At 38.9% G+C, this 11,763-nt stretch overlaps 1 protein-coding gene across 3 annotated transcripts in view; it reads right to left on the bottom strand.

The window, feature by feature from the left end:
* Nucleotides 1-11,763, bottom strand: part of arfgef3 (ARFGEF family member 3) — a 74,352-nt gene that overhangs the window by 2,576 nt on the left and 60,013 nt on the right. For 2 of the 3 annotated variants that reach the window (XM_016567004.1, XM_016567012.1), the window contains 9 exons: nucleotides 11,233-11,361; nucleotides 10,956-11,132; nucleotides 9,917-10,031; nucleotides 9,164-9,266; nucleotides 5,943-6,074; nucleotides 4,570-4,700; nucleotides 4,239-4,247; nucleotides 3,555-3,891; nucleotides 650-1,534 (listed from right to left, as the gene is read on the bottom strand). In XM_016567004.1, coding sequence (XP_016422490.1) covers nucleotides 650-1,534; nucleotides 3,555-3,891; nucleotides 4,239-4,247; nucleotides 4,570-4,700; nucleotides 5,943-6,074; nucleotides 9,164-9,266; nucleotides 9,917-10,031; nucleotides 10,956-11,132; nucleotides 11,233-11,361 — 2,018 coding nt within the window. The remainder of the gene's footprint in view (nucleotides 1-649; nucleotides 1,535-3,554; nucleotides 3,892-4,238; nucleotides 4,248-4,569; nucleotides 4,701-5,942; nucleotides 6,075-9,163; nucleotides 9,267-9,916; nucleotides 10,032-10,955; nucleotides 11,133-11,232; nucleotides 11,362-11,763) is intronic. The other variant, XM_016567021.1, reaches the window with a different exon arrangement.

Here is an 11,763-nt window from a genome sequence, read left to right as displayed (position 1 = left end):
CCCGGCTGGCCTCACTAACACCTCTTCCAGCAGCAACCTAGTTTTCCCAGGAGGTCTCCCATCCAGGTACTGAACAGTCTCAGCCCTGCTTAGCTTCAGTGGGTAACCAGTCTTGGGCTACAGGATGATATGGCTGCCGGCGAACCTTTGTCAACTGAATTTCGCCTTTTAATATCTGCGTTTTACTACATTACTACTTAATGCAAACTGCGTAAAAATAACTGGCAGTCAGTGGAGCAAAGCTTTGTTTTGTCCGCCAGGTGGGCGTTCCTATAAGGGTGTGACGTCACATGAAAACTATCAATTAGCCAATCATAGCAGTGGGCGTTTACTTCCGAGTCTACAATCTGCCACGCCTATTCAAACAGAGCGTTCTGATGAGGGGCGTCAAAAACAGGACAGAAAATAGCCTATTACTTCTAAATGATGTTTTCTGATGCAAAAATCTTGATAACTTTATAAGTGGACCTCAGTGAACAGTACAAAATAAAAAACAAAGGCAGTTCATGACCCCTTTAATGCCAACATTGGTAAGTGCATTAATACGTTTTTCAAATGATTCACCTGCGTTAACATGTTGACAGCTGATGTGAGTGGTGCTTGTTCGCGTGATTTTGGTAGTTGTACTTTGTTTCCTGCCCCGTCTTACCTGTATCTGTGCCTCAGAGTCTCTGAGCGAGATGTTGTGGGAACTGGCTGTGGATCCCGATCGAGGTCTCTTCTCTTGCCGCAGTAGCTCGGGCCCCGCACTGAAGGAGTGACGCATGGGCCCCTGCTCTACCAGTTGCTGAGGCCTCTGGGGCCCTGGGGAGTCCGGGCAACGCAGGGTCACCGTCTCGCCCCTCTTCTCTCCCGCCTTCACATCTTTGGCAAACGTGGTGTGATTGTGCTGCTGCTTGCGTTTCTTGTACTCGATCATGAGCTTGGTGATGGTCTTGTCGGTGGCAATGGTGTACAGCTTGTTTCCCGCACTCTCCCACCATTCCTTCTTACGGCCCCCGTCCCTCCTGTCTCCTCTCAGCTGGGGGAGGGTTGCTCCCAACCCACCAGGGCTGTGGACCTCCTCTGAGGGCGTCTCGTCAAGGTGCAGGCGGAAGCTGTCCTCTGAGGGCGTTCCGTGGCCCGACAGGCCCCCGGGAGAGGGTGTGGAGGTCTCCGAATTAAAAAGGGGCAAGAAAAAGAGCGGGTCGGCCCGGTGGGTGAGCTGCTCTCCCACACTACTCTCCAGGTCCAGGTGCATCTGAATGTAGTTGTTGCACAAGTCCATGCAGAGTTTGTGCAGACGTTTGAGCAGCCATGCCCAGTCCACGCTGCTGGCGGGCTGCGTGCTCAGCGACGGGATGCGAGCGTGCCACTGACGCTTCTCGCGTGCCCGTGGGGGACTCACTTGGGCCATCTCCTCGAAGATATCTTCATCCTCGGAGGAGCACTGCTGTGAAGAGTCAGAGCCGCCCTCCTCTTCCTCGCTCAGGATCTTCTTGACTTGATCCACAGTGATGTTCTCCTGGTTTGTCAGCATTGCACACAGCAAAGCCTGAACAGCGTACGGGAAAGCAAATGGAGACGATCCGTAATGCAAATGGCAAGTAACTCAATTTCATTTACAAATTCTTACTTTAACAAATTACAAAATACAGGCCACAGTTATGCATGTCAGCAGCAAACATTTCTTATTATGAAGGTTGAAAACACTTGCTGCTGATATTTTTGTGGAAACCGTGACATTTTTTCAGGATTCTTTGATGAATAGAAAACTCAAAAGAACAGCATTTATTCCACAAAAATATACAGCAGCACAAACTTTCTTATCAGCATTGATCATAAATGTTTCCACTAGGGATGCACCGATACCGATACTGGTATCGGTATCGGGCCCGATACCGATACCAGTATCGGTATCGGTGCATCCCTAGTTTCCACCAAATCAACATATTAGAATGATTTCTGAAGGATCACATGACACTGAGAACTTTAGTTCTGGCTGCAATTCTGGCATCAATGTCATTAGGATATGTCCCTGAAACCTTCCCTAAAAGCTGTTATTAAGCCTCTCATCAAAAAAACACAACTTGACCCCAAAGAACTAGTTAATTACAGACCGATCTCGAATCTCCCTTTACTGTCCAAGATACTAGAAAAGGTAGTATCCTCACAATTATATTCCTTCTTAGAGAAAAATGGTATCTGTGAGGATTTCCAGTCAGGATTTAGACAGTATCATAGTACTGAGACCGCTCTCATTAGACTTACAAATGACCTGCTCTTATCACCTGATCGTGGTTGTATCTCTCTATTAGTGCTACTGGATCTTAGCGCTGCGTTCGACACTATTGACCACAACATTCTTTTGAATAGACTAGAAAACTTTGTTGGCATTAATCGAAGTGCATTAGCATCAATGATGAACTGCCTTTAACTGAAAATTGAGTGTTTACTATTGTCTTTTTGCATTATTGACACACTATTTTCCTAATTAATGCTGTACCGTTGCTTTGACACAATCTGTATTGTTAAAAGCGCTATATAAATAAAGGTGACTTGACTTGCTAAAAAATTCTGAATTTTATTTAAATAAAAAACAGTTCATTTTAAATTGTACTAATATTTTACACTTTTACTGTATTTTTGATCAAATAAATGCAGCCTTGGTGAGCATAAGTGACTTCTTTTAAAAACCTTAAAAAATCTTAATGATTGTTGAAAATTTATTGAAAATGTACTGTATATGAGGAATTAACATTAACCAAGAGAAAAGTATTTTAATTGGCAAAACTGGCAATATTGTGTGTCTTAATTCATTGTTTATTGAACTGCTATATAAAATCAATGTCACACAAGCTGTTGTCCAAGTTGTTTTAAATATCAGCATAGACTGATCCTTGCGTGTCATTTAAAATACACTGAAGTTAGGTCAAGAACAGTTTTTTGAATAGGATGTTAGCATGTAATACGTTGGGAATTATTATACAATATATAATTAATTATTTAATTCCTTGAAGGTGCAGTAAGTGATATCTGAGAAACTGCTGATATTAGAAATCAAATACACAATGCAACACAGGCAACGACTGACAGCTGGCACAGACAGCTCACACAAGCATGGATCAATCAGTCCTGTTACTACAGCTAACATTACAACAACACCATATCTTGGTTCAATATTGGAAAACTTTTCCAATATTGACGTGGGTCCTAGCTCTTGGCTGACTGTAACCCTTCTTCTTCTTCTTCCAGTGATATTCCTCTGTTCTTTTCCTCATGTCTCAGCCAACTCTCTTTCTACAAATCTACCACTTGCTCACTCTCTCTCTTCACCATCATGAATGTAAATGGCTCCTATTGCTGATTGGCTATAAGAGTGTTGTGTTGCTCGGTCTGAATGGTCCAATCCATTGTTTTTTTCCCCATTTACACATCCAGGACTATGTACAAACACCATTTTTTCAGCGCATACACAGAACAGACAAATAGCAAAAATTCACAAAAATTGTTTGTTTGGGTGCTGATTTCATTTATATATTTATATCCGAGGAAAAAGTGTACTGTAAATGTACCTGAAAGTAGATATTGAAGCTCATGGCAGACTGGCGGTATAAGTTAGCAGCTCCACACACCCCTGACACCTTCATGAGGAGATACTTGAGTCCTGGACGGGTGTCAAATTCCCGCGCTGTGCGGTACGAGTCCAGCAGCAGGTCAAAGATGATGGCCAGGTTCTGCATTGAGATGTAGCGGAGAAAGCCTGCGGGTTTCAGCTCCGACACTGCCGTGGGGATTTTGCTCTCGGAGCTCCCAGAAGCTTTCACAAACTCCTCTAGGAGGATGTCATACAGGTTCTGCAGGAGCACTTGATGAGACAGTAAACTTACCACTAGAGTCCTGAAGGGAATCCTGCACAGTGACAGAACAGAGAATATAACAGCACTCTGATCCATTCAGTTTGATTAAAACAGATTCATTACGGATAGCACTTTGTTCAGGAACAGCAGTAGTAGGAATATATGTGAGACCGATCATTTATATGATCATCTACAGTATATGAACTTTCTATTCCATGCTCTACACATTTTGAACTACTATATAAAAAAAAAAAGCAATCAAAATCAAACAAACAAATGCAGTGCCATGCAGCGTACAACCTGGTTCTGTAGGTAACAGGCCACTTGAAAAGTATAAAATATATTACATTAAAACTGAAGAACAGTAAGGCATGCAGATTCTGTTTGCAGTGGCCTTACCCAATTTTTCTGTGTCAAGCACAGCATGAAAAAGAGAATAAGACAACATACAAGCACAGGTTACTTTATAATTAAAACAACATTTAAATTTGAATCTTAATTTAGCTATTTTATTTTACTTTACATTTTATATTGCAGGTTATAAAATGTAGTTTCTTAATATCAGGTCTACGGATAAATGGCATTTTATGAATCAGTCACTGAAACCCATAACGATCAACCACTTAACTTTCCTACGGCCCTGTACCACATTATAATATATAAAGTATTATTTAAATAATACATATTAGCAGGCTGAGTTTCATCTCATCTCATCTCAACATCATCTCACCTCTTCTGAGCTTGACCATTGGAGTGCTGATCGGCGGGAAGCTCAATAATCAGCACACAGGACTGAGCGTGCTCAAAACCTTCCTTGTTGCTCGGAGTTTTAGGGGAGCACTGTGTATCTAGCATGAAGACCTGGAAGAAGAAAAAAAATACATTCAAAAATCAATTATACATGCAAAAATCCAAGCAGACGTTTAGTAAAGCAATACACCACACCACATGAGGCTGTGCATTACAGTGTTTTTACCACGAGCTATAACCAACATACGCTTCCTCTCAATAGTTCAGTCTAGTGGTCAACCACTACATTTTTCCAATGGTAGATTATTACATTTTAATCTTTGGTCTCATCACAACCCTGAAAATATGATGATATCTTTGGGATTGTAGTTCCTGAAATTCCCTTAGCACACGGTCTAATGTGAATGATTAATTGCTTTAATTATAAAACACCAGCTACTCCAGTACTCAATTAATAATTTAACATTTGGCTTTAAGAAAAAGTCTTTTATCAGGAAACATTTTTTTTGCACTGTCATTGTGGTGACTATTTTTAGCACTGTTTATTACTATATTAATAATTCCCAATATTCTCAGTTGCCGTAGTGGCTCTAATTTTCATTTTTTTGTGCCAAAGCACTGAATGTAGGCCCTGGCAAAAGATAACACATGAATTTTGATGAAAATCCATGATTTTGTGAAAAGTACAGACATTGAAATTTTAAATACTCCCAGGAATCCATGCAATAGTCACCAAACCTAGTCAAATTTATGTCAAGAAATTAAAGACGCTAAATTGAGAACAGATTATTCATATCTTGAACTTGCCATGGCAATTTATGGCAAAAGAAATGGAAACAGGAATACTCTCATCTCTTCACATTGTCTGATTTAGATCGAATTGGAGTTTTATGTTTGGTAATGGGGGCTGATCACATTAGGGTGACCTCTTTTTCCCAGACATGTCCTTGCCAGGATTCTAGCTGCAGGGTTTTGGCTTTGTTATGCTATTGTTTTCATAGCTGCCGAAGGTAATGCCTGAAAAAGAGGTTTGACCAATAAAGTGCAGGCAGTGTACATAATCAACCAATGGTTTAGGTCAAAGCAATGCAAATATACATATATATACACAAGTTGTACTTATAAATGAAATGATTGATCGCTGACTGAAGAACCTTGGGACACTGATGCTGTTTTTCTGTCTTCTACTATAAAGCTGCTTTGAAGCTATTTTTAATGTATAAAGCGCTTGTCTTGAGATTTCAAAGCCAGATACCCATCCATTTTACACCTATTGCTCTATTTTCTCACAGTACCAACATGTTCTAGCAGCATAAGTTGGTATAATGTAAATGACGTGAGGTGTGCAAGTACCTGTTGAGCCATGGCCCGGATCCTTATGTTCTCAGCCTCGGCTGAAGGGGAGTGTGAGGGGGCCGCAACTTTCACTTCACATGCATCTCCAGTGAAACTGTCCGAACCACTCCGAAAACAAGCTAGAAGATTCTACCAGAGGACAGAGAAGGTATGTAGAAAACAATAACACAGTTTAATTTTAAAAGTGTGAAAAGAAAATCTATCTATGAATCAAAGCTTGCACTGGTTTACATTTACATTGCACTGGTTTACATTAATTCTCTATCTATTAAAAACACATCTCATGTTATACAGAACAGAACATACGTTTTTGCTATAAGTACTTGCATGAATAAAGCTGTTGCATCTGTCAGTACTCTGTGCTTGACCTACATCAACATTTCTTATAGCAGCAGTTACACAACAGAAAAAGATCATCAGCAACTTAGCAGAATTTATGCGTAAGTGACAGTAAAAAGATTCTATAAAAATTATATAAAAAGAATTTCAGAAAAATCTAATAAATGCAGCTTCGGTTTCATTCTGTACACCAGATACTCAACAGTATATGGCACTCTCTTGTCTCTTGTCTATCCATTAGCTGAATCATCATTTCAACCACAAAGATATTGCAGCCAAGCACTTTAACAGCGTTTACAACTGGAATGAACTGATTTCTAGAAATGAATCAACCCCCTCTCTTTAGGAGCACTTTCACTGCTTAAAAGCCTATCATTTTTGTGCCATCTGCAGCACCGAACAAAATGCAAAACACTCTCTCCATCTGCCATCGGTCAGGCAGACAGATCCGGTCCAGGGGTCAATTCTATTGATTGAAGCAATGTTGTTTTGGAAGCAAACAACAGATTACTGACACAGTCTTTAGGAAACTTAATTGCCAAATAAAAATTACATTAAGTTCACTGCAATCTTCATGACTGCTCAGTTTTGTATCGAAAGTATAAGTATATATATTCACTCTATACTACTAAATTGTCAATGAAAAAGTCTTTGGTCATAATCACAAAGCATCAAGTTTACAAGTCATCTTTACACATGTGTATTCATATGGCTGATAGTAGCACCATTTTGCCTCTTTCCATAAAGTAGCACAACACTAATCCTTAAAGAAGATTACATCCTGATTATTAGTTTAGAAAGCAAAGACCACGTGGCTGCAAACATCCTAAGCATGAAGTTTCATTCAATCTATTGTTGTAAAGAAATGTTTGCATACCATAAAAATATGTGACAATGAACTTGAACTTGACAATGAACTCCTGTTCAAACCAATGTAGCTAGAATGTGGTTTTCAAAATCCGTACAGAGGCATGATTTTCCCTTAGTCTTGTTTTTCATGCCTGACAAGCATTTTATCTTCATCAGCTTAGAAACAGCTTGTGTGACCTCAGGGTGCTCGCAAAGTCTAGACGTCTAAAAAGCCGATGCAGAGTCTTAGAAATCTGTTTTATAAGATGTCTTTCTATGGACATTTCTTATTTTTCACTTTTAATTTAGTCAATGAAAGATAAACTGGTTAGCAGTTAGTTCTGCTAGGCATGCTGTGCACATCGTATCAGTGACTCCTGTACGCTTGTTAGACACAGGGCAATGTGTGTTGGTGGTTCATGCCAGCGCAACATGTGGCTCATTGCACTTTAGACGTCTGAAACCCAGTCTGGGGGATTTGGGGATTTTTTTTAAAGAATAGAATTAGAATAGAGAGTGCTAGAGATTTTTTGTGTTTTTAGACAATTCTTGAAGATGGCTAAGCTGCTCGGATTGAGTTGGGCAGGTCATTCCACCAGGAGGGAAGGGTTAATGTAAAAGTCTGTGAGAGTGATTTTGTGCCTCTTTGGGATGGCACAATAATGCGCCGTTCACTTGCAGAACACAAGCTTCTAGAGGGCACATATGTCTGAAGTAATGAATTTAGATAAAGGGGTGCAGAGCCAGTGGTGGTTTTGTAGGCAAACATTAATGCCTTGAATTTTATGCGAGCAGCTATTGGTAGCCAGTGCAAATTTATAAACAGCCTAATGTTGAATAAAGCAAATCTGCAGGACCGGGCAGTTTTAGCAATGTGGTCTGAGAAAGTAAGCTGATCATCAATCACAACTCCAAGGTTTCTGGTTGTTTTTGAAGGAGTTATGGTTGATGTGCCTAACTGGATGGTGAAATTGTGATGAAACGATGAGTTTGCTGGAACCACAAGCAGTTCTGTCTTGGCAAGGTTGAGTTGAAGGTGATGGTCCTTCATCCAGCAAGAAATGTCAGTTAGACAAGCTGAGATGCGAGCAGCTATTATTGGATCATCAGGATGGAATGAGAGGTAGAGTTGAGTGTCATCAGCAAAGCAGTGATATGAAAATCCATGTTTCTGAATGACAGAACCTAGTGATGCCATATAGACAGAGAAGAGAAGTGGTCCAAGAACGGAGCCTTGAGGCACCCCAGTAGTTAGATGCTGTGACTTGGACACCTCACCTCTCCAAGATACCTTGAAGGACCTATTTGAGAGGTAAGACTCAAACCACTGGAGTGCGGTTCCCGAGATGCCCTTTGCCAATAGGGTTGGGGTTGACAGGAGGATCTGGTGGTTAACCGGGTCAAATTAAAAACATTTAATATTGTAAAAACTAGTAAATATTATTATAATTTTAAACAACTGTACTCTAGTCTTCTGAGTAATTTGATCCTTCAGAAATCATTCTAAAAGGCTGATTTGCTGCTTAAGAAACATTCCTTATTATTAATGTTGAAAACAGTTGCGCTGCTTCATATTTTTGTGGAAGTCCAACAGCACAACTGTTTAATAATAGAAGGTTTTCTTAAGCAGCAAATCAGTATACATATGGGCGGCTTTTAATTATAAACAAGCCCAAATTACAACCATCTACATTTTACAATATAATCACTGTAAAGTAAACATTGTTATTACTCATCAACAGTAGATCATAAGTAATCTAATGGAATAATTTAATTGTATTCATTAATTGCAACACGCAACAGCGCTGAATCTTGAATTTGAACATGCAGCACTCGCATTTAATGAAATCCAAACCAAACCATTCACACTTGGCATGCACAATTTTGGCTATATGCCTAAACTTAGCACCCACTTGCGTGAAAATGACTTTGCGCTGACCCTGGTTACAAAGAACAAAGCTTTTTGTCAAGGCTCATGCAAGATTTTTGGACAGTGGAGACACAACTTCAATAAATGTTCTTATAATCACCTTCACAGGCTCAAGGGTAGCTGAGAAAGCGTCCTGCAGGGCACAGCATGCTAACTGCCACATCTCCTCAGTGAAAACAGGCCCTGCTGTTACCAGAACATACCTGGATATCAAAAATAACAAATCAGAACTTAATATACCTACTGCTACTATACTGGAGACATAAAAAAAAGTAATCTAATCATATATTGCAGCATAACTTCAAGCCTTTTTCAATGAATTATTATCTTGAAAATAACTTGGTAATCACCTGAGATACATAATGATATTCTCTACTCAATCTTTATTTTTATTTAACTAAACCTCACGCTGTCTATGGTCTACACACATCTGAATCTACCATCATAAATGATGGATCTGGAACACTGCATCACGCAGACTGCACTCCTCTCAAATAAAGGGGACGGTTTAGTGGATCATTTAATCATTTGACAAAGTACAAAAAAAAAAAAATAGTCATTTTATAATAGAGAGGGGTTGATTTTGGCATTAAATGACATACAGAGACAATTACCATAAAACATAACATTTACTTACTACAGCAGATCAGCTATTCTCTGATAGAAGACGCTGACGGTACAACTTCACAAAGTAGCGGTTAAAGTCACACATGTGCAATAGAATGCCAGAACGCCATTGCTGTTCCATAGCAGCTGTTGCTTAAACTCCCTAATATGCTGTCTATGTATGCAGTTCAGTAAGTTTTAGAACACACACACACGCACGCACGCACACACACACACACACACACACCTAATACAGGAGCAGCCCACTCTGGAGATGGTCTCGGCTGGTTCTGCCACACAGGACACCAGCAGTTTGAATAGATCTTTCAGCATCAGGTTAATCAGACTCTCATAGCCAATATCTGCAAAATAAAAACAGTCATACAATTTATATTTCATTATATATATATATACACATACTATATATATATATATATATATATATATATATATTACATTTTCACAACAAGTTAAACCCCCTGAACAAATCTGTATTAAATATCATAGAATATATAGTACACATCAGGTATTAGTGGGCTGAATCTCATGAAACCTGTCAAGCTGTCAATGTGAAACTTAAAAACATAAAAAGGAAGAAATAAATTATGTTTTGTGCAGTGTTATTTAGTATTACTGATATACTATTTTTATTTATTTATTTTTTTTAAATACGATTTTATTTTTATATTTGCTGTTCAGTAATTTTGTTGTGTTTTCCCTTTTCTATTAGGTTTTTTTTATGTCTACATAGTTTTTATTGCTATTAGTTTATTTAGTATTAGTTATTTTTGTACTTCAAGCTAAACTAAATAAAAAACAAACAAAAAAAAGTTGCGTTCGAAACTAGCTGAAATAAAACATTTTTATAAAATAAAATACACATCTACATTTTTATATATTTTTATTTAAATTATTATTTTTTTTATTAGTAACCAAATGGTTACTATGGTTTTAGTTTTCTTTTTAGTTAAATGATAACAACCCTGGTTTTTCATGATCTAATAAAGATTCTATTTGTACATAGTAGTGTTAGTTGCAGTGTCTTTAATGCTGTTAAAAAAGTCACAATGCAGTAAATATTCAATGGTCTTAAAAAACAAGCAAAATTTCGATATGCAAATAATCATTTCTTGTTTTATCTTTTAATTTTGGAGTGATGATCCAGATCCATTCTGTTTGTAAGATTCACACATGTTGCGACTGACTGCTTAGATCAGTAGTCAATGTGCACTACAATAAACAAGATGCGATATTACGAACTGTTATTACTAATTTGTTAGTTTGACCTGAATGGATGAAGCTGTGAATATGTTCCACCACCAGTTCACAGGACAGTCCAATAGCATGCTTGAAGTTTGCCGCAGCAATGTCCCAGTATGAGTGGTCACCATGGCTTCGTTGTAGCCATAGTGACATGACAGGAAGAAGAAGCTGGATGACAGAGAAAATGGCAAAGCCAGGCCCTAAGGAAGAGGAAGAGACAACGTATCAAGCCAGAGCTTCGTGGGTTTGCTTTCGTATCCACAGCAGTATAATTGTGAGCCTTAATCACAGGCTTCTGACCTGGTATCTTGGTGACTTCACGCAGAAGTTCAAACAGCAGCTCAAGTGTAGGTGGCTGATGCTGACGAGGACAGTTTGACACGGCTGCTGTCAGCTGCTCCAACAGAAGAATCCACACCTGTATCAGACCTGCACACACGCAGAACCGATCACCACTGTGCACCAGTAAGAACGTTTTTTTAATCTGTAAACCTATAGAGGGTGTGAACACGGCCGTTCAGCTGGACTGAACGGCAAAATAACTGCTGCATGACTGGATTTAATAGGGAAGCTGTCAGTATAACAAACGATAATCACTTTAAACTAAAGGTTCCTGAACTCGATATAGTGTTCCTTACAACTTACCAAAGATCCAGTGGTCCATGGATATTGATATGCAGCCAGGTATTGTGTTTCCTGACATTTATATGTGCCTGATTTCAACACAGAGGAAATACATAAAGCAAATTTGCCTGTGAACGCATTTTGTAAATACAAAATAGGTTGGTCTAAATTTGGGTGATCACTTATAAAAATGTTATATATATATAT

Source organism: Sinocyclocheilus rhinocerous, unplaced genomic scaffold (genome assembly GCF_001515625.1).
Source record: "Sinocyclocheilus rhinocerous isolate Xijiao unplaced genomic scaffold, SAMN03320098_v1.1 scaffold552, whole genome shotgun sequence".
Taxonomy (NCBI): domain Eukaryota; kingdom Metazoa; phylum Chordata; class Actinopteri; order Cypriniformes; family Cyprinidae; genus Sinocyclocheilus; species Sinocyclocheilus rhinocerous.
This window is presented reverse-complemented; position numbering and strand designations above follow the sequence as displayed.